The sequence below is a fragment of the Eleginops maclovinus genome, chromosome 8 (genome assembly GCF_036324505.1).
Source record: "Eleginops maclovinus isolate JMC-PN-2008 ecotype Puerto Natales chromosome 8, JC_Emac_rtc_rv5, whole genome shotgun sequence".
Taxonomy (NCBI): Eukaryota; Metazoa; Chordata; class Actinopteri; order Perciformes; family Eleginopidae; genus Eleginops; species Eleginops maclovinus.
Window position 1 is genome coordinate 7,882,827 of NC_086356.1, and position 23,066 is coordinate 7,905,892.

Sequence of the window (23,066 nt, forward strand, 5' to 3'; positions counted from 1 at the left end):
TTGTATCCCGTATCCGGTTGCAAAGACTAAAATCCCAAAGTTCCCTCCAGAGGGAGTTTCTCTTCCATACACTCCCCCCGCCCCCCCCCTGCCTGAAACGCATTGATTGGCCTCCGCAAAATAGTGACATAACTATGTAACACTCGCGCTTCTATTGGCTAGCGCTCCGACACACTGTACGTGAACGGCTAAGGGGCGGGATATATCTAAGTGGTTGAACAATCACAACAGAGCCGGCCAGGTAACCAATCAGAGCAGACTGTAGGGCCCCTTTAACAAAATGCATTTCATTTATTGGTTCTTCTCCAGATGTTGCCAGAGGGTGCATAATTAAGGATTTATTCATTCTTATTCTCAATGCTTATTAAGACCAATGCTGTGTGTTTAAAGGATTACATTGGACTCAATAAAATATGTTTTGGACATGTGGACAGGCCAAAAGATGTTGGCAAGCTAATGCTGGTTTGGACCACATTTATGGAGAATAGGAGACATGTCAAGGGAAAGCAATGATAGTGATTTATTACCCGAGAGGGGATTTTCAACAATAAGTTGGGGAACTGTTATCCGATAAGACGGCTATATTTGCCTTGTTTTTAAAAACAGTACATCCTGAAGAGCCAAATAATTTTAAGTTTGGTTATCGATTTGATAACTTAATGCAGCTGCACTCTTACAAAGCAAGGTATGTAACTGAATAAGACTAACAAATGCGATGTCTGTTTTCAGTAAAAATTGGTGTCAGGCAGGCTAAGCACCTCTGGTAAAGGTAAACATTTCAAAGAAATCTTTAAAATACATCGGGTTTTTTTTTTCCTGCACCTTTCCTGCTACCTGATTTCTGCACTTTATCTTACTTTTATATGAGGCTATCACTTCTAATTATACCCTATCTCTTCCTCTGGCACACAAATGCTCACATGCACAGTGTACACAGTACAATCTACAGTGTATCAGTAGCAGTTATCATACTGTTCTACAGTGTTAACAATATATTTACAGTGAATTAAAAGCGTAATCAACTGAAAAGTAGACAAACATACAGATACAGAAGCCACCTGCAGCGCATTTGCAAAGGTACTTGGCATGTGTGCAACTGTCAGGAAGCAGTAATGAGTAGGTGTGTGTGGTTCATGTTCCTAATAAACTAAACTGTAATAAAGTTACAAGGATGGAGAATTTTCAGTACATCAGCGCTGAAATGTCAGCAATCTGTTTACGGGCACGGAATAATTGAACAACAGCAGACCTTTTCATGTGTCCAGACAGCCAGCAAACATTTTTTGAGACGTTAAAAAAACCTGAACTGATTTATCTCTAGATTTCTCAGCAGGACATCAGACCCAGCAGTGACTGGGCAGATGCCCCTGGTCTTTTTTTTATTCATCGCTGACGCAAGAGACCCATTACAACAGTTTCAGTTTCCCCTCATGACTTAAAGGTGCTTTTGATATCATATGTGTATGTTAGCATAACTCTTTAGGGGATTGGTGTTCTGGTAGTTGATACCCCTAAGGTAAAGACCGAAATAACCCAGTACAAATCAAAATTCTTCAGCCAATATCTGCAATCCATCATACAAATCTAGAAAGTATGGAGGCAAATCACTGTCATAATTCACGAGGGCAAATGAGATCTTGTATTTATGTCAAAATCATTTGAATGGAAAGAACAGGTATTTTACGCAACTGAATGCTTTTATTCAATAATTAATGCAAAATAAATGTTAAAAAGGTATTAAACTAGGTAGTCTAACAATCACATCAAGAGCATAGGTGTATCTTAATTTATGTTGCGATAACCAGCCTTCTGACTACCTGTAAACCTTTACCCGTATAATCTAATTATGATTCTACATTTTCCAAACTCAGGGCTCCTGTGTGTCTCCAGAGGGAAAAAGGAAGTCAGCAGGCCCAAAAATCTTTAATAGCTGATGATTTGTCAGGAATAATCTTTCAAAAACACATCACACACTCTGATTCTTGCCCTTAAATCCACGTCCAAACTAATATTTTTTCCATCAATTTCAATTAAGTGCTTGTTCATTATTATCTGGCTGGCGGATCAGTCTCAGCCTTAAAATATAATTTAAGCCTAGCGGTGGCAGTCGTATTTTGTCTTGCCATTGAGAATATTGTTACATTTCTTTCAATCTCTTATCCGTGTGTATGAAATGCTTCAGTTTTGCCCTGTGTGATTGTGCAGCCTGTCTTATAGGTTTCATGGTGGAGGGGAGGTCTCTTGGCGACACCTGGAAACTGCTTGAGATTCTCCTGGACCTGGATTTTATCATGCGTTTAAAATGTATTTTTATTATGTTGGTTTTCTGTACACTATTGCCTCTTGACCATCCTGGAAGAACAATTCCTCCTTCCTTATTCAGAAACAGGGTTAAGGACAGATGAGGTCATGTGCTGAAAACCCCTAAAGACATGTTTGTATGTATACCCATCTGTATGTATTCTCAGATGAACACTCCTCTCATAAAACAAGTGATAAGACTTGGAGTTCACCTTAAGTTCAGAGACGGACAAAGTTCAGTGTAGAAATATACATTGAAGTGAAAGCCCTGCATTCACAATATTACTGATAAAGTACAATTACTATGAACATGTACTTAGCGTTTTATTATTAAATTATAATTACTGATGCATAGTTCTTTTTACAATATAAGCTGCCTGGTAGCTTGTGAATTTCAACACGCGATTAATAAAGTTATATTTTAACCTACTAGTAAAATCAATCATCAATTAACTTTAATTTCCTAACAACAATAACCAATATGTATCAACTTTACAACACTTGGCACCTGTACATTTCTTAATTGGTAATATTATGAAACGCATGAAACAATTATATTAAACATTCTTTAAATATTTGTCTTACAGGTTGTTGCTTGTAATTATGTAAAGTGAGACGTCTTTGTTTGCGTTTAAATCATGCAAATGTTGAGAAATGTGACTTGCAACTCTTGTTCTTCGTATCAGTCATGGTCAGCGATCGAATTGAAATCCCTCTTAGAACTTTGCTTCTACCTTTCTTTCTTCTGTTTGTCAAAACTTTTTTATTGCACTAAGTAATGTAACCTGCTCACCTGTGTCGGGCTCCTCGCCTCCGTCACTCCGATCCATACCTTCAGCGCGTGCTGGTAGCTCTTATTCCGACAGGAGAGGAAAAGAAAAAAAAACTGCCGCGTAGGGTCCGATCTGCACGAGCGGCAGATGAGTGACACTGGGCGACTGTCCGCCTCGTGCCAGAGAGAGAGAGAGAGAGAGAGAGAGGGAGAGAGAGAGAGACACACACACACACAGAGACAGAGAGACAGAGGGACAGAGAGAGAGAGCAAGAGAGAGAGAGAGAGAGACAGAGACAGAAGGGGGGGATCGATAACGCCATCGTGTGGCCTTATTATGCAATGACACGAAATACATATGTATCTACGGGGGCCCCAAAGATAAAGTTAATTGGACAATATAGCTATGCATTTTTGTCATTGAAGACTAATGGCATACCCTGTTTGATGTAGTATATTTGGAGAAAGCAATATATTTGCAAACAACACGGCAAGTGTTACACATCATTTAAAAAAATTATAAAAATAACTAATACATAAAATACAACCCAAATAAAAAATAAACAAATATTAAACAGTAGAAAATAGGCTGTATAACAAACACATATAAAAAGGGTCTATAAAAAGATACACTTTAATTTTGTGAAAAAATCCCAAAAGATGAACATGACAGTCCTGCGTGGCAAAACAAACCTCTTGTTATAACTTGTTTTGCTTAATGTTGCTCATTTGCATTGAACAATAACAGATTTACAGAGCCATATTTACCACGTCTGTGACACTACATGATTATTCTTTCTCACATGTTTTTTTCTTCCATAGCAACCATCACCCTTACTCCCAGCGTGCTTGTTATGTTCTCTGAGGACCAGCATCTGTCCGATCGCTAGTGTAGGACAGACTGACTATAGGGAGATTTCGATCCCCAAAAAATAGTAGTTGCTTGATTCACCTCAGGACATGGAAACAATGAAACTGAAATTGTTTATTTTATTTTTGTCTTTCATTTTAATTCTGTGTTTCTATATTGCATATATGTATTTGTTTCATCATGCACTGGACAGAAAGCCATTTCAACTGGTTTTATTGCAATTGTTGGTTAACAAAAATGTGTGCATGCATGTGCAGAGAAATGAAGTAACTCATGTGAACTACTTGTTGGTACATTGAGGCTGAATATATTCTTTGTTACTGTGATCATCCAGATGATGTTGCTCTTGAATATCATTCTCAATCTTATATTGCCACTTTTTTCTAATTGACTAGAAGTTGAATTCTCTGCACTTATTGAACAACACAAAAGTATTATGTTTTGGAAAAGGAAGCTATGGTAGTTTTGTCCTTGAAACCACTGCCTGAATATTTAGCTATATGTGTATAGGTATACTATAAGATATATGTACACTTGGTTGTTTCTCTTTTTAAATCTTGTAGATATCTCATTTTATTATTTTCATATCTGTATCACCAACAGATGTTCAGTGTGTGCTGCTTTTCTTTACCTGAATTGTTTTTTATAGTTTCATTTTGTAAATTAAAAACCTGTGCGGGCCCTTTAAGATAAGCCTGCCCAAAACACATCGGGTACACTACAGAAGTAATGCTGCAAGTGTAGAACTAATGACAAAGAACCTCTATCCGTAGAACAGACATACAGTCGCATCACTAAATTACGGACATCACCTGAACGCGTCACACGTTGGGTTACTATTACCTGAGGAAAACAATGAGAAAGCAGATATCTGACGGTCAGGTGGAGTCGCGTGGATTAATGATTAACAGGCTATTGACAGCGGCATTACCTCTGAACCCGCACCAAACTTTAGTAACGTACTCTGTCGTGTTAGCAACAACCCGTTAATAACCTCATTGAATCCAGAATATTGTTACTGTCATTGCTGCGAAAGTGCGCCTCTATGTCTAAACTACCAGGAAATGCCGGCGTGTCGGTGCTCGGAGACAAGTCGCTGGAGTTTTACCGGGATCCAGTGAGCTTCTGCCGGCAGAGGGTCGAGAAACACCGGAGCAGAGTGTTCCAGTGCCGTATACTGAACAGACCGACCGTCTTCATCTGCTCCGTGCAGGGAATGAGAGAGCTGCTGGGTGGTATGTGTGTGTTTATAACTGTGTACGCCACAGGTGAGCACAGGTGCATCCTTAGAGGACCGCTTAAAATGCCTGTTTTGTTTCCAACAATAAATAAGACTCTTGCCCAATAATGCTATTACACTTATAAATAACATTTTAAATAAAGGCATTATGGGTCATTTAATTGCAGATTATTTATTAGTTTATTCCACACAATACATACGCAGTTTGTGTAGCCCATGATGGAGAAAAACAGGGAAATAACATTTAATTTACTTAATAATAAATATGGCCTGTCAGTCACAGGCTGCTTACACATAGCTTTTTGGTTGAATTATTTGTTAATACACAGACATATTACAGTATGATTAATGTATCTATAGTTTCTTGTGACAAGCACCTTGAGATAACGTTGTTTTTAAAGTGTGCTATACAAATACAATATATTATTATTGTTCTTGTGAGCTCATATTGTGTCCTTGTCTCACTAGCCTCAGGGTAATGGGTCAGATTTTGCTCTCAGGATAAGTAAAAAAAACGGAAATACCATGCTAGAGAACCAAAGGAAAATCCCTATATGGCGTAAAAATCACCCCGAGATTCGTCTGATCTGTCATGGGAAAGACTCGTGATGTTAGTGGAGAGAAAAGGGGGGGTTGTTACTGATATAAACGTCTATTGAAGTGTGCTACCCTTCAAAAATAATGCATTGGTTGTACAACAATATGTAATAATTATGATATTAATTACTTTCCTATTTGTAATGACATTTTACAATTAAGATATAATTTTTAAAAACTTGAAAATCGTTTACTGTAGTTGAATATAAGAGGGAAATTAAATGAGATGAGGCAATGTGTTAGTTAAAATAAGATAGCTTTCCCAAAATCCTTGTGCCAGAGGTTTCTCAAAGATGACATCAAGATAAGAAAATAAAGGAGTTATGCATTTAAAATGTAGTAAAACATATAGTCTGACATTTAAATGTAATAAAAAGTAATATTGCGCTTAACCTTCCGATGACTCTCTATGAACTCGACTTAAAGCACAATGTAACTTAATATTACTCCTACAAGTTCTACCAGGATTAACCTTAAACACAGCCTTTAAAAAACATGTTTGCTTATCATTTATTTTAATATTCCTCGTGAAAACATACGCTGCAATCATATACCACAAGTATTTTTAATCATGGCTTTATTTTTGATGTCACGTGTTGTTTAACCCTCTTGTGTTTTTGATAAAAGGATTTATTTGCATTATTAAATTCTGGTATTTTGTTACGTTAGAACTGGATATCTGTTACACGTCCTCCTCTCTTGTTTTTACATGCGCACCATCTGCAGTTAACGAACTCTGACATGGGCATTGTGTGTTTGATACACTGATACTATGTGTGTGTGTTTAACATTTTTACCTTGTGTGTTTCAGAGAAATCCAACTTGTTTCTCAAGGATCCAACTGACTTGATGACCAACATGTATGGTGACACCGTTGTCACCACAAATGGTAAACACAAACACATTCACAAAACAAAAATAGCTCAAACCAGAGCTTTGAACGTAGCAGGGATTTATTTTATTCTATAGCAAATTTGAGTGTTAAGTTACACCACAATAAAACCATTTCTTACTATATGACTTACATAAGACAAAAGATTCTAAAGCAAACAGTACTTTCCAAGATGCTGCCACTGATGCTTTCTGGACTAAAAAAAGAAATGCCATGTCAATATCCACTATAAATATGTGCTTGAATTTAGCTCTGAAAAATTAGTCATTTGCCTTTGTCTGTTTTAGGTGAGGAGGCATGTCTTCTCCGTCTGTCTCTTTCCAGCCTGTTCACAGGTAGTTGTTTGAAGTCATCAAATGATTACATCACCAGGTATTGTAACTCATTCATTAAAAAGTAACAACATTATTTATCAAATGTAGCTTATTTATTGTTTCAATGTACGGAATGTCGCAAAATGCATTGCCAGGAAATATTTTTGAAAATCACTCTCTTGGAACTACTTCATCTTATTTGTGTGTGTTTTTGTTTCTTCCCCCTCTTCATCTCAACAGTGTGTGTGAGCGCTGTCTGAAGGACCTCTCTGTCAGGTAACACACGTCCGAAACTCTAAAAAGCATTCACATTCATTCTTTAGGCCAATGCTTTTGTCCAAAACAGGATACAAAGCAGTATTGCACATCAATAACACATCAATGTCTGATCTGTGTGTGTGTGTGTGTGTGTGTGTGTGTGTGTGTGTGTGTGTGTGTGTGTGTGTGTGTGTGTGTGTGTGTGTGTGTGTGTGTGTGTGTGTGTGTGTGTGTGTGTGTGTGTGTGTGTGTGTGTGTGTGTGTGGGTGTGTAGTGGGCAGCCACAGTGTGTGTACTCTGACTTTAAGCGTCTGGGGACAGAGTTGGTGTTGGGCCTTTTTCTTAATGTACGAGCGGAGGAGGAGCCTGAACTCTTCCAGGAAATCATGCAGCTCTGCACCCTGCACTGGCATGGTAGGGACACACTCATATGCTGTGTACACAAATCAAAACTCATACCCTTTTATTGTTTACAAATAAGCAGATAAGGTATGGATGCATAACGACCGCAGCAGTGATATTGTAAGACACTCGCTCTCAAGTGAATAGACATCTTAGGTCAGTTGGCTTAGTTGTTCCGCAATAGATTGTTTCCAAATCTTCCACTTCCCCCTTTTATTTCAAAACAACCAAGTACGACTGTTTTTCTTTAGTTTTGCCCATCTTTGTAAGTTTGCTGAACTCCTCTCTTGCCCCCTGCAGGTCTGATCTCTGCTCCGGTCAACCTGAAGGTTCCTCTGTGGTCCTCGGGTTACTCCACAGCTCTGAACGCCAGAGACAAACTGATGGACATCATCAAAGACAAACTGGAGAATGACAAACAAGGGTGAGACTGCAAATGTTATTTTGTGTGAATGGAAAAATGCCTAATACCTGTATCTGATATTTTGCCCCAAATTTGATGCTGTTATAAATCATATTGGTAATATCTGATGTATTGCTGCTCACCTTAGTGATGCATAAATGCATAAAGCCCCCCCCCCACTGCCATACATCCGAGGCTTTTCATCTCCTTTATTTGTGGCTTGTAAATAGTTACTGTGATATTAGTTGGTAGTGATTTGTTGATATGTCATTTTAATCTTAATAATGTTCACTCCTCTCTACTACTCCGGCTCGTCCCAGTTTTGTCGGCTCCCTTGGTTCTTTGCCACTGCCAGAATCCAGTTCTGCCTCTCAACATCTCCTGCTGTTCATCTCAGCTCTGATCCCTAAGGCTCTGGCCTCGCTGCTCACCTCCTTCACATTGGCTCTCAGTGGAGACCAACAGGTAAACAAACAGAGATGAAACTGTGCTCACTGTTAGGAAAAGACAAAAAGAAACTGCACATTTTTAACCATATTTATTTTTTATCCCAAAAGGAATGCGGCCTCTGGAATAACTTTAAATCTGTGCCATAAATTAACTAGCCCATTTTTGTCCTTGTCGCTGAGCAGACCCGCCACCAAATATTAGAAGACCCTGATTACCTGCGCTTAGTGCTGCTGGAGCTTCAGAGACTTTGGCCTCCTTTTATTGGTGGACGAAGAATAGCTGATAAGGTAGGACTGCTCACCTGGTTGCAAAGTATTTATTTTGTATCATGTGTTGTTGAATACATTTTCAGTATTTCTTATTGTTTGTTAAGTTTGAGAGATCCCATATTATTTATAGGACCTTTTCTTCTACAAAGCCATTTTACCATCAGGTTTGGTCTTTACAAATAATTGTCTTCACTTCACCCAATGATGAAGCGTTATGAATTTAGAATTTGCAATGTTTTTATGGGCATTCATTGTCAGAAAACTGACTTCTACTTAGGTTACACCATCACAAGGTAACTTAATTTCTTCCTGAGCAGACGCTGTGCTATAATTCACTTTAGTGTTAAAAATCCAGAATTATGTTTAGTGGTTTTCTGCATCACACTCCTCTCCACTAGATGGCGACATGTTAGTGTAGATAAAACTCTATTCTACTTTCAATATCTTCTTATAACTGTGAAACATAAACAACTTATAGTAAATGATATAAGCCCTGCACTAAATACCAATTTGGTCAATCTTACTTTTAGTTCAAAGTAATTGCCCCACAAAACCTCTTTATTTGTTTGAGACTTTTTTCTTTTGGAATCTTATGGTTTTTTCTGCAGGTGAGACAGAAAGTGCAGTTAAACAAGACAGTCCCATTACATTAATTAAAACTAACATGCATGTCCGTTCTAACAATGGTCTGACTCACAGTATTTAAGCAGAATATGTGTTTTAATGGCAGCATGATACGTGAAATGTCATTAGACATGCCACTGGAATTTGGCCTGGCATTTGGACTACTGCATGCCTGTTTTTATACCATGTAGGTGCCTTGTTTATTCTAAAAACCTCCATGCAGCCATCATTTCCATTCATTTACTGACTTATTATCTATGAAGTTTGTAATATTCTCATCTATGACCTGGTTTGTTGTGTAAATCTGCGTGCTTTACACATAAGCAGCTGATATCCCGTAGGCCTACAGTACAGTATGTATGTTCCACCATTGATTTTTATTCATTAAAGCAATCGCTTTCTGGTTTGACATCCAATAAAATCCCAAATTTAGCCAAAGTCCCATCTCTTTATTGGACTGCTGCTGACACCGGTTCTGTTTTGATCACTATGACCTCATCAAACAGACTTATGCAACAGCCCAATCAGAGCAATCGATCCGTCTCTGCGATTGATTGGCTCCGCTCCCCCGGAAGGAAGGAAGGGTGTGGGGTGGCCGTAGCTTGGCGGGGGGGGAAATTGATGTGTGCTGCTGGTGACACTGTGGAGCCGAGCGGAAAGTCATTTGTCAGTTCTGGCAAACGCACCAGTACACTCTGATTCCTGACACACTCATTGGGATACTGGTTCGTGACTAGTGAGCGAAAAGAGGAGTAGGAATTCACAAGGGTCAGGATATAGAGGAATATACAAAAACGCAAGATGGATTAGTTATTTTTAGGGGAGGAAAGAGTTCTATACAGTCTACAGTATGCTGGATCAAGAAGACAATATAAAAATATTAGCTGTATATAAGTAACTATTTTTAAGACTGCTTAGAGTTGCTATCAATGACAAAGTAACAATATTGCTAACATAATGTAATCTAATCAAAATGAATTAAAAACTGTAATTGTTCCCTTTTTAATTAGGCGGGAAAATGTAAGATGTAGGTGAATTTTCCTCATTGGGAGAATCTATAATACGACATTTCCTTTGTATTTAGCCTTCAGTTACGTAGTGGGACCTTATCAATTATTATCTTATTCAGAATTGCTTTTCACTAAAAAGGGTGTCCATTTTTTGATCCAATAAAAAGTGTTTCTCAAAGAAGACATATTGTGCTCATTTACAGGTTTATATTTGTTTGTTGTGCCTCTACTGTGACATGTTTACGTGCTTTAATGTTAAAAAACATCTTTATTTTTCTCATCCTGCGTGTGCTGCAGCACCTCTTTTCACCCCCTGTCTGAAACCAGAGCCCAGTCTGCTCTGATTGGTTAGCTGGCCAGCTCTGTTGTGATTCGTTAACCGCTTTGAGATGTCCCGCCCCTTAGCCTATCAGGTTTATTTTGTCGAAGCGCGAATGAAGTAAACATAGGAGTCCAATGGAGGCATTTCAGGCAGGGGGGGACTTTGGGATTTTAGCCTTTGCAGACCATTTGCATGCACAAAAACATATATTAGATACTACAGGAAAGGGAAAACACCAACAAGTATAATAAGGCCCTTTTAACATCATTGAAGGTCGTGCTATTTCAGTAGCCTAGGCTTAATTGACATTTTAAGAGTTTTAAGCATGTTTTTATGATTTATATCCTGGAGCACAATTATTTTTGCCAGATAGTAATGATATGAGATTTCCAATCCTCCCTACTCCACAGTAACATTTTAACATTACATTATTAACAAGGAACACAACCAGAACAAATGACAGTTGCCCTCACCTCTGGCAATACCTTTTTTATAATCCCAAACACAACAGTGGTACAAAGAACAGCAAGTGTGATCTGGAATGTAAATGATGAGATGTTAGTGTGTGCAGGGATTATTAGTATTCACGATCAGGTGGAAAAAGTAGAAGCTTCACCCGGGTGGAACTAAAATATGCAATAGTGTGCGACTGTGCGTGTCTGTGTGTGTCTTAGAACAAGAGGGGGAGAGAAATGAACTCAGCGATGGCAGAGGTATCTCTCAGTGAGAGGCGGTATAAAAAGAAAGGTATTTTTAAAAGATTCCCCACTCCAGCAGAGAGAGGCAAAGAGAAAAATGAGAAAGAGGGGAGAGGAAACACAAAACAGTGATCCTGTTCTGTGGCAGTCCATTAGTGCAGCTACTAATGGATGTAGTGCAAAGGTGAATTTAAAAAGGCAACCAATGGGTAAGTGGTCTTTTTGCCCCAAGGTGAATCCTTTCAATAAAGCTTAGTGAAAATCCACTCGGGGAACATTTATTAAAAGTGGAACTTGTTTTTCTCATGAGCAGAGCATCAGTTTTGAAGATGGTTTTTAATAGCATATTAAAGCATACAAGTTATGTTATTTCAGATGTCATGACAGACAAATTTGTTTTAAAGTCTTTGAAATAGAAGCGCTTTGATAACAAAAGGTACAAAAAAAGCCCAATTAGAAGCACCTTCATCCATTCGGGTTCAGGAAATGTCTTTTAGGAGAACATCTTACTTTCCAACTCTCAATGAATTTCAGAATCGAATATAAAAATGTGATTTCTCCTTCTGTGTGTGTGTGTGTGTGTATAGGATGCCACGCTCGCAGGGTTTCATGTCCCAAAGGATTACGGGGCGATCTACATCAGCCACTCCGTCCACCGAGACCCAGAGGTGTTCCATCAGCCGGACGACTTCCTGCCGGAGAGATGGGGCGGAAGGTAGCGAACTGAGTTAATACACTTAAGAAGAATAATAAGCATACATAAGAGGTCATTCAGAAGCAAAGAGACAAATTGGAGTGGAGTTAAAAAAAAAAAGAAAGAAGTTTTCACATGTATGTCTAATGTATATTATACCATTTAAACACCAATCAATGTTGATGAAACCATCAAAACAAAAACAATGTAATCCTCTCGCTCTGTGGGTATTGTCTACAGTCTATATAAAAATGATTAATATACAATACATGCGCCGTGCTGACGTATATATTTGATTGGATTGCAGGTGGAAAACCTTTAGTGTTTTTTCTTAATACATAAAATCTATTCATTGAGTCATAATAATCTTTCAATTCACAGCAGACTCATAATTTATTCTGTCAAGGTGTCTAGACTGCAGCTTGCTTCATGATTCTATATTGGAAAATCACACCACCTATAAGTACGCCCACATTGTTGCCATGGCAATCGATTCAGATGCCCACAAATATGATGGGATCACTCTCACATGTGCTGTAGCGCACGGTGAGACAGCTATAATGATTAGATACAAGGAAAACATTAATAAGGACACACATGTAGATAGTTAAAGATGGCTTTTCATCCCTCACTGGTCCCCGCTCTGCTACCTGCTCTGGTGAAAAATGGAGCCTGATATTGCTCCTTTACCAGTTCACTCTCTCATTGAACTGATTTTCTATTCATCCCCTTCCTCCATTCACCTGTTTATTCTCATTCAGGCGACAGAGCAGCGGGGTGGGGAGAATCTATGAATGTATGTATGTATGTATGTAGGTAGCTGCTGCCATGGAAACTAGTCACCTGACACCCTCTTTACCAATAGGGATTCCCCCAGGTGTGTGTGTGTGTGTGTGTGTGTGTGTGTGTCTGTGTGTCTGTGTGTGTCTGTGTGTGTGTGTGTGTGTGTGCAGGTTGGGGGAGAATGATATCCTGGGGAGTCGGATGGTATACAGAAAAATGAGTCAGAGAGGATCCTATCCTGCAGGGTGATTCCTCTAGAATAAAAATGTCCCTTTTTTTTGTCTGGGGCTTCCCTCTTAAATACAACCACTCAAATAAAACTCCTTTTAGTGGAATTAACAAGTTTAAAGAAACACACATTTAACAGCATTATATGGCATTTTTATTCCCTCCTTGTTTTGCTGCTGTGGGCATGATCGTAAAGCAGGGTCTGATCGTCTTGTACTGCTTGGTGAACATTTTTCAAGGTCAAGAAATTATTCCATTTTATTTAAGAAAAATTCTGAGCAAAACCTCAAACACTAGGTCACAAGGTGGATACAGTATATCAAGGGGGAAAGCATTTTATTTATTATTCATTAATTCAAAATAATCTATATAGCCTCGCAATTGTTTCACAAACAAATCAGAAATACTGTTTAATACATTAATAGGATAAGAAAAAATGTATTCAAACTACATTATTATTGTTGAAAATGCAATACCCTTTAAATATATTGATAAAGGAAGATATTGGTGAGGATCTGTGCATGCATTACACAATGAATGGTAATGGGTGCCATTTAAAATTGATTGAAGTCTAAGTTCAAGCAGAACACTACGACAGAAATCTATGAATGAATAGACAGGTAGCCGCTGCCATGGTAACTATCTACCTCGTACCCGTTTTTACCAATGGGGATTCCCTTTGGGCTTTTGTGTTGGTGATAGGCGCGTGAGTGTGTTTACACATCCTGCCCTTTCCCTTGGGATGGGGTTAAGAAATGAGTCATAGGAGACAATATGATGTCAATTCTAGCAAGAATATAGGAAAAATTCAACCAAAATAATAATAAACATCACATTTGCATGCACTAAAATTGTGTTCATAGCTCAGCCCAGGTCACAGACACTCAGACTCATGTGATCTGTGTTGTATCCTATAAAGTGATATAATCCAAATTAAAAACTAAAACCAAAACTGATTGATTCTTCAGACGGGTGTGGTCTGTGTGTTCATCCCTGCTATTTTTTCTCTGTAGATCTACATTGTGGTCAAAAGCTATTAAAATGATCCTTCGTTACAATGAATCAAGTAGTACTGTTTAGTTTGCTTTAATCCCAGATGCTGCTGCCGTTAATACCCATCACTAATTGACTTGCAATATAATTAACATTCTATTCTTATTGATTATGTTGTCTTGTTTTTCTGCTGGGGTTTTGTTTTCGTTTTGTACGGTAACCTTGAGATCCTACTCAGGCGCTGCTATAAATAAAATGCATTATTATTTTTTTAATAAATTGTAAACTTAAAAACATCATTTTATTTCCAACATGTCTTTAAAATATATTTGAGTGTCTATATTTGATACTTATTTTATTTTGTATCTAATTCAAACGTGTAATAAAGGATGTTATTATATTTCCGAAAGGTTTTTCTACTATTTAAACTATAAATTAAATAACTTTGTAACTGTGAAAGTGCTATATAAATAATGTGAGTATAGATATTATTATTCTAATAAGGGAGATGATTTTCATAACATCACAAAGTTGACAAGCTAAATATTTGTTTCCCTCCTCTTTGGTTCATTTGAGTATTTCTTTACTAAAAACGGCATTGTTTATCCTATACTGTGTACTAAATGAAATTCATTTGTGAGCTGTTTCTCTTTGGGATGGGAGCTAAAGTAGTTGTATGTGTAGGATGTTCAACATTTGGATTTATATACTGTATGTGTGTCCTAATATGTGTCCTTAATGCTGCTCTAACTAGTGAATCTCCCCCAGGATATTACTGTCTCTCCATCTGTGTGTTTGTTTGCTGTATTTACTCTTTAAACCCTCTAATTACCTTCCGTTTCTCTTTCCTCCTACCTGCCTCTTTCTCTGGCTCTCCATCTGTCCGTCTTCCTGGAGACTCTCTTCCTGTCTGCCTTGATAGTTGCCTGGCTTCTTTCCTTGCCACCTGGCTGTTGGATTTAATGACTGCAGTCCTGTTACATAACAAGCCCAAACTTCAATAACTACAGTTTAACCACATCATCCGTGTGTGCCTCTGTGCCATAATTGCGTATATTGTCTGCTTTTGTGTGTTGTATCGTCAGTCTGTGTGTTTGTGTGCTTTTCCAGTTGGAGGCTAATAGTAGAGTCGGCAAGTTAACATCCTTTCAGCCAAACGCCCACACAGGCTCCGGCCGTAGATAAATGGATCGGAAACGCTACCAAATACTGATAAAAATCCCAGCTACTGCAGCGGGTCGTGTTACTAGTTCTAAATAATTCTCAGAACATGGGGTTTCCTTCTTGTCTCCGCAAAAAAACGTAGTAATAATTAGGTTAGTCCAAATAAGTTAAAATTACAATTGATTACCAGTTTCTTTTCAACTTCTTCATTGGATATAGAAAAAATTGATCTCTAACTTGTTTTTTCTGTAAATTGATTTACCTCAACCTAAACACCAGTGTTGATCTAATCCACACTGGTCCCTTTTGTAGTTTTCTATAGCTCTGTTCATGAATGTAGCAAGGTAGAATAAAGATGTCCTAATTCTTAATCTTGCCTATTAATCTTTCATTGGACATCTATTTCGCTGACAGATGGGGCAAAAGCCATCTATGGGAACAAAATCAGATCCGTTTTTTTTTTTAGCATTTTTGACTGTTAAAGCCTTCAAAACATCAAATACTTTACAATAAATAATGCATATTATTTTTCTTAGACTTAAAGCTCTGTTGTGGCATTTTAAACAGCTTTGTAATGCCACATTTATAATAAGAAATACTGATACTGTACAATAAATGATACTTCTTTCATTGACTTGCCATTATGACTCATGATGGACTGCTTGGTAAGACTTCCTCTCTCTCCCTGTCTCAGTGTCGCAGGACGGCCTTGTATGCTACACGTCTTGCTGTTTCAGGATGAACCTAATTGTACATTAAACCATTAGACAGATGCTGCAGAGAACGCTAAAATTCTCCCTTCCCTCTATCTCTCACAAACACAAAGCCTCTCACACACACTGGACCCAGACGATACACACTGCTAATGCTTCCTGTTTGCCTTTAATCAGAGCTCAGGTTTCAGGAAGACAGGATGCATTAGTGGTGAGAGGGGAGAAATGGCCTGCATTAGAACACTGTTGACAAACCTGTAACCAGCATCTCTTTACTTTTGAGTATATTTTTAAAAGAGCAATTGTAAAGTTAGAGGGAAATGGCAGAGAATCAGAGTCAGCTTGTGTCAAGTTGTCAGGAGGATTCAGGCCTACATTGGGTTGTTGTTCACCTCAGACAGTTTATTTCTTTCCATGTGATTTGTTGCTCAAAACAGAAATAACTACAATAGCACTTGGAGAGCTACAACTTCAGCCAAGGTCATTGATGCTTTCACATGCGCTTTGGATGGTCCTGTTTATCCAGTTGGAAGTCGTTCTTTCAACATCAGTGGGTTCATAATTTGTAATGTGGAAACAAATTAGACAGTCTGTGTACTATCTTTTTTTTTCCTGAATCAAAGGGGCATTCAGGTGACTTGAGGGTTGGGAAATTCTTTCTTGCGTGATTGTGGTTGTGTCAAGTTTCAAAACCAAGTAATCCTAATTAGGTCAATTTGTATTCTTTGTTGCACCAAACTCTTCCAAGATGACATTGCCAGAAAATTGGGTTTGGGGACTCCCTTAACCAAAGCGCAGCTCAGGCCACCAACACACCTCCACATATATATCAGCAATCGCTAATTGGTTGGTTACAGATGGCTGGTTGGAAAACTTCAACATATAGCCCAAGCATAGTGTGCTAAAGTATTCCCTTCCCACAGATGTAATACATTCTGCATACATGAATGGGGGTGAGAGTTTGCCCATCATGTCTGCGTCTTTTGATTATCATATGATGTCACGTCTAACAATCGTCCTATGGATGACAGCACTATCTTTGGCAGTTTCATTAGATGCATGCAACACGGGCATAAAGGGCCCTTTATTCTGCTGAGGGAGCGACTGAGGGGAATTCAAATACAGTCCTGTTGAGCAATACAAGCATCAGCACACTGTTGAAATACATTAAAAATGTTAATACCAAAGTCTGTATATATTTACAGATTGACACGAAAAGATTTTTTTGCATTTTTATGTGTAACCACAGTTTTCTTGTACGTGCAGGAACGCAGGCCAGGAGCACTTCCTGTGTTCATTCGGCAACGGGCCAAGAAGCTGCATTGGAACTAAACTTACAGATGTCTTCCTTAAGGTGACTTATTTTCTTTGCTCATAAACCTGTCACCAACACACACACACGCACACGCACGCACGCACACACACACACACACACACACACACACACACACACACACACACACACACACACACACACACAAGCACAGTCTACTGGACTGCGTTAAAGGCCAATGTGTTTATCCCAAGGGGCAACCTCCAGTTCTTAAATTGAAGCCAAAAAGCCAAACCTGGAGAAATAAGCAGTTTACACTCACCATCACTAGTTTGAAGTCTTCTCTTTAATTACGTAACAGCAACATTCAAGAAAAATATGAATGTGTTACAAAAACAGAAGAAATGATCGAGAAGTTATTTAGGAGAAGTTGCCAATTATAGAAGAAACAACACTACTGAAACTCTAGAGGACTGCTCATGGGAACGACCAAATGCTTGGCTGTGTGTGTGTCTATAAGTCATTACAGAACGAGAGTCAGAGAGCCCAGATCCATATTGTCCTGTTAAAAAAACAAACACCTGCCATTCCCCACAGCACTCTCCATAGCCACCATTGCCTTTACACTCAGGGGACACACATACCCACATGTGACAACAGGAAGGAGAGACATTTATTTCCCATGTGGGGACGTTCCCGCTGGAAACAGCTGTGTCTGTGAATGTGAGGGTGACACCAACCTGAAAACAAACAGAGACGGATTCCCAAGGTTTTAATTGGAAACATACTGAACTGGATGGATGGAGTACCAATCCTATACTACCAAATGTTTGCAACACTGAAAGTCCGTGCTTTTAAGACTGTTCTCTCTTTTCTTTTTTTTGTCAAAGCTGAACACTTGCTTGTATCGATTGCTGTCAGCATGTAAAGAGAATTTCAAGAAATTGCATTTATAAAAAAAGAAGCACATCACCCACCATTGCTGTAAAGGTAACATGTTATGTTAGGTCTGTAAGATTCCAAAAAAAGAAACGTTATGTTGTCTTCCCAGATTATTGATGAGCAACACACTATGGGGGTGTTAGTGCAAGCTATTGGTAATGCAAATGTGAGCAATGACTCAATCCTACACACACACACACACACACACACACACACACACACACACACACACACACACACACACACACACACACACACACACACACACACACACACACACACACACACACACTCATGAGTCATTGTAAATGTTTGGCCTGATTGAAAGGAGCTCCGGTGAAATGTCAAAGCGGTTTAATGATCTGCTCTCTCCTCATTCGGCTCTCCTATTTGTTCAGCAGGACAATCATATCTCAGTATTTAAAACTGGATTACGTATTCTAGATAATTTAGCTCCTTGCCTTTAATTGCTCAAACGAGTGGCATGAATGGAATAAGGTATATAGCTAAGGTCACATAGCTACTCTTAGTCTCCAAATGGACAATCTGTGTTAATTGTTTTGGACTCGGGATCTCAATATTTACAATAACCTGACAACATATTAGAGTTCAGAAGTCAAAATGCTTTGAAAAAAATAGATGTAATGATTTCCAAAACTCACAACATGTTTTTATCCAAAGGAAAATTCAGCTTTGAGATATATTTGTAGGTGTTAAGCCTTTCCAAATGAGCACTTTCACTGCAGTTTGCACGCCTACTAGCTATACACAAAGGGGCTTATGCAACTTTTATAACAAGCAGTCTAGCAGCAATCTAACAGTACCATAAACACCTCTGCAACCAAAATAACAACAATTTAATTTATAGTTTCATATGGTGATATAAACTATATAAAAGGTGACAGATATCTATAGCTTCATTTGAAAACCCCAGTAGAGGCTCCAAAGGAAAATAAAACACATTTTTTACATCATAAATAAATACACATCTTATTTTAAATACTTGTATTTTTCTAAATTAATTGTATTAAACAGTTTTCTGCATTCCTCCTTAGTTAATGTAATGATATATTGTGCAGTTTCTTTCAGATATTCATAAATATTGTATTTCTCATTCACTGACAAGGGCTGGTCAACTGTCGACTAATGAGACTGAATTAATCCAGAGACATGATGTCATCCATAGCAACGGGGTCAAACCGGCTCCCTCTCTTAGGGAAAGGAAGCTTAGTCTCTCTAGTAAATGTTGCTCTCTGCAATGTTACCAGCAAAAGCCAACACTGCTATGTGATAATAAATGCACACAGGTCTCCTCCCCTTGTTTTTGCACTAATAATGTTCACGTTAAATCTCATGTCTCACTTCAACCTGCTCTGCTAGCTCTAACAAACCCCTTAGGTGTAGAGTGTGTCTGATTGGCTGTCAGCAGACTGACCACTTGCACATACCAACACACACACACACACACACACATACACACCCCCCCACACACAGTTGGGCGTGACCAGAGTAAAAAAAGAAGTAGACCACAGGGATCTAGGTCAGAGATGTGAGTCATCGCCTCCTTCCTCCATCCTTCCCTTTTCCTCCTTCCTTCCTCCACCCCCATCATCATCATCATCATCATCATCATCATCACCATCCTTCCCCAAATCCCTTGTTTCTGTCTTCCCCTCCTCCATCCTCCTGTTCATTCATCCTGCTGCTCCCCCTCTATCAGGAACATCCTCATTCACAAAGTGGAGGGAGGGGGGGACAAACTGGGTTATACTGGTGAATGTGATTGCTCTGTGACAGTAGGGAATGTTGGCTATAGTATCACCAGGCGTGGAAGCTTTACAGTACTTGTTTGAAAAATTAAAAAGTTGTTCCATAACTCAACTTTATCACAAATTACACTGGAAACAAGAATTTGATATTCATTTGTGATTATTTGGGTAAAATAATATAATTTTACAGTCTTGTTTTGTTTTGTTTTTTCACACTAGAAGTAAAAGAAATAAGAAAAATATTAAATGAAGAAACTGACAATAAATTATTTAAAATAAATACTATATTATATATTATAATTTAAAGAATCCTCTTATAAAATTAAAGAATTATGTAAAGCGTGTCTTATTCTTCATTTATTCAGTGAAGCGTTTATTCAGTGTTTCACAGACATCTCCTTTTTCCTAGCCTTATATAGTATAATGCTTCATACATATCTTTATTAGTCCCCAAATTCACCAAAGGCCTCTCTTCTATCTTTCAGGATATAATTAACACTCTTCTATAAGAGGCAGGAATACGTCTCCCTGAGCCACTGGCCAAAGCTTTGCCATAAATGGTGAAATGATCACAGATCTCAAGAAAATGTTTAAGATATGAGTCAAAGTACTGGTGACCAAATGTTCAGTTTCAGCTTGGCAGCTAAAAGGTGTTGCGTTCTACTCCTACTTTCAAATCTTCAAAACAACATACAACAAACAGAGTGTATGGAGGCTGTAGCTTCACAAGTTGGAGACATATTCAGTATTGGCGGAGGCTCTCACTTCGCCTTCTGGTTTAACATTTTGTTTTTTCAATTGCTATAACTCGTCACTTCACTGTTGCTTTTTAACTCTTTATGTCATTCAGTTACATTTAGGTTGGTGCAGCAATGATTGTTCTTTTCTTGTTTTGCTTCCCAGGAAGCGTGCATGTACCTGTTGAAGCATTACGACTGGTGTTTAGACCCGCCATCGCAAGACCTCGAGTACAAATGGCTGCCTGTGTCTCGCCCGGCCAACACCCCCACCGTTTCCTTTACCCGACTGGATCAGACTACATCTGACAGGAGCAACGACACCAGCTAGGGATGCACAGTATGTTAAGAGATACTGATAAGTGAAATAAATATAACATACTTTGTGAGCAAAAAAAGGAGCTAGAGTCCTACATTCCTGTCAGGAACAAGCTGGAACATTTTTGAACACACACACAGAGGGAATCCAGCAAACTACAAGGCTTTCCCCTGCTGCGCATAATACAGTAATCGTCCTGGGGAAAGCCGAGGACTGTTCCGGTTCCAATGTGTTCTTCTGCCAGATATTTGCAGCTTGATGCATCTGCAACGGAATACAAAATAAATGACCTATAATCCTTCTTCCATTGCTGAATCTGACACTGCTAGACAGTGAGTTATTCATTATAATTAAAAGATAAACATTATTAATTGTTAATCTACATTAGATTAAGCATTTTATTGAGATACACCTTCCCCTTTAACCTTGAGAAGAGATTGAAATAACCTTTTTTTTATGGTAGAAATCATAATTTTCCCCACACTGAAGTATCAATACTCAAACCAAAAAAGATCCATGGTAGCACACACACACACACACACGTGCACACACACACACACACACACACACACACACACACACACACACACACACACACACACACACACACACACTCGCACTCGCAGACACACACAGAGGTAAGCCCTCAGACTTCATACCTTACTGCAAACCATCTCCCCTCCCCCTTCCACCACCTAGCAACCGACACCGCTTAGCAACAGTTCGTCATACTGACACTGACTTTAGTATGCAAGTCTCACACACACACACACACACACATACACACACACACACACACACACACACACACACACACACACACACGCACACACACTGTCTAACCTGGTTATTTTTGATACAGTTGACAGTGATACCCTCACCATCTGAATCACATGTTAATATGACAGCATTTGAATGTGCACGCCTACATTTAAAATAACCTTAGTAACCTGGAGGATTTGTGTTAGAACATGAATCATGGACTAAACTAGATGCAGTCTGCTACAGTGATTTGAAAGAACTAATGTTTTAATATCCTATTTATTTATATTAGAGTGGTACACATTCTTTATATTATTTTACTTATTGTGTATGATGGCAAAATCATTGAATTGCTTTTAATATTATTCTTTATGTTGTCTTATGATTTAATGTACAGTATGTGCCTGTGTAACATTATGTTAGTTAGTATGGCATCTCAACTATTATTCTACTAAAAACACATTTAAAGTACAGCTTCTGTTTCTGAATTCTCTCACATCTTATGAAATATTCTATACTTTTCATGATAGTGGTTCCCAATTTTGGAGTTGGGGCTTCCGAAAATAGATGCTCAGGGGTCATTGGATTATTCAGGGAATGATCACAATCAACAAAAACGTTTTTGTTTTTAATTAATCTTTCATTTGTTTCCTTTCTAAGTACTTGACACATTTGCCTCTTCAGCCCTTTAAAAGTCCTTCAGAATCAAAGAGAGAGGGAAAAAAAATGCTTACAACTGTCCATAACCTTGAAGAGGGGTCACAACTAGATTCATTTTAAGAGGTTACAAACTTTATCATTTTTGACAGTTAACATAACATAAACATATTTTCACACAAATCGTATCCAAACAAAAGAGAAAATTACTATTTCTCAATTAAGCCTTGTAAAAGTATAGTGAAATTATATTAAACAGCATAAAAATGGATAGTTTCAGGACAGAAATAATCATGGAGCAACGATACTGCTGTATTTTATATAATCTCTAACAAATCCAAGCAGCAAATGTATATTAAATCTCAACTGGAGCTTGTCAGCCTGGAGTGTAACTTGCATGAAATGTGCACTATGCTGTTCATGCTGCCTGCAGTCTCTGTAATCAGATATAGGCAAGTGTCTCAGAAAGATGCTTTTGTCCTGCTCAACAAACCTACTGTGTTCTTTCTGCTGCTTTCTCCACATACTACAATACCCCCTCCTATACACCATGAACTATGCTGCAGACGTGCATATTTCTCACTTGTCTCACCCCGCCGTTGTGTCTGT

At 38.4% G+C, this 23,066-nt stretch overlaps 2 protein-coding genes across 4 annotated transcripts in view; one reads left to right on the top strand and one right to left on the bottom strand.

The window, feature by feature from the left end:
* si:dkey-247m21.3 (5-hydroxytryptamine receptor 4) overlaps positions 1-3,246 on the bottom strand; it is a 35,766-nt gene extending 32,520 nt beyond the window's left edge. The window contains exon 1 of the mRNA XM_063888889.1: positions 3,095-3,246. The gene's annotated coding sequence lies outside the window, so the exon portion shown is untranslated. The remainder of the gene's footprint in view (positions 1-3,094) is intronic.
* Positions 3,247-4,697: 1,451 nt separating this feature from the next.
* On the top strand, positions 4,698-22,706 carry LOC134868123 (cytochrome P450 26B1-like). Of its 3 annotated transcripts, none has more exons than XM_063889022.1 (11): positions 4,698-5,179; positions 6,593-6,670; positions 6,961-7,045; positions 7,228-7,263; positions 7,520-7,659; positions 7,948-8,071; positions 8,371-8,515; positions 8,683-8,787; positions 12,011-12,138; positions 17,265-17,352; positions 20,886-22,704. In XM_063889022.1, exons 1-11 carry the CDS (start codon positions 4,990-4,992, stop codon positions 21,048-21,050), a joined length of 1,284 nt encoding a protein of 427 aa, XP_063745092.1. In that variant the 5' UTR covers positions 4,698-4,989; the 3' UTR covers positions 21,051-22,704. The 3 variants fall into 3 exon arrangements, with proteins under 3 accessions (XP_063745092.1, XP_063745093.1, XP_063745094.1); XM_063889023.1 differs by lacking the exon at positions 20,886-22,704 and adding an exon at positions 17,869-18,378; XM_063889024.1 differs by having other exon boundaries at positions 5,055-5,183; positions 20,886-22,706.
* Positions 22,707-23,066: the final 360 nt, after the last annotated feature.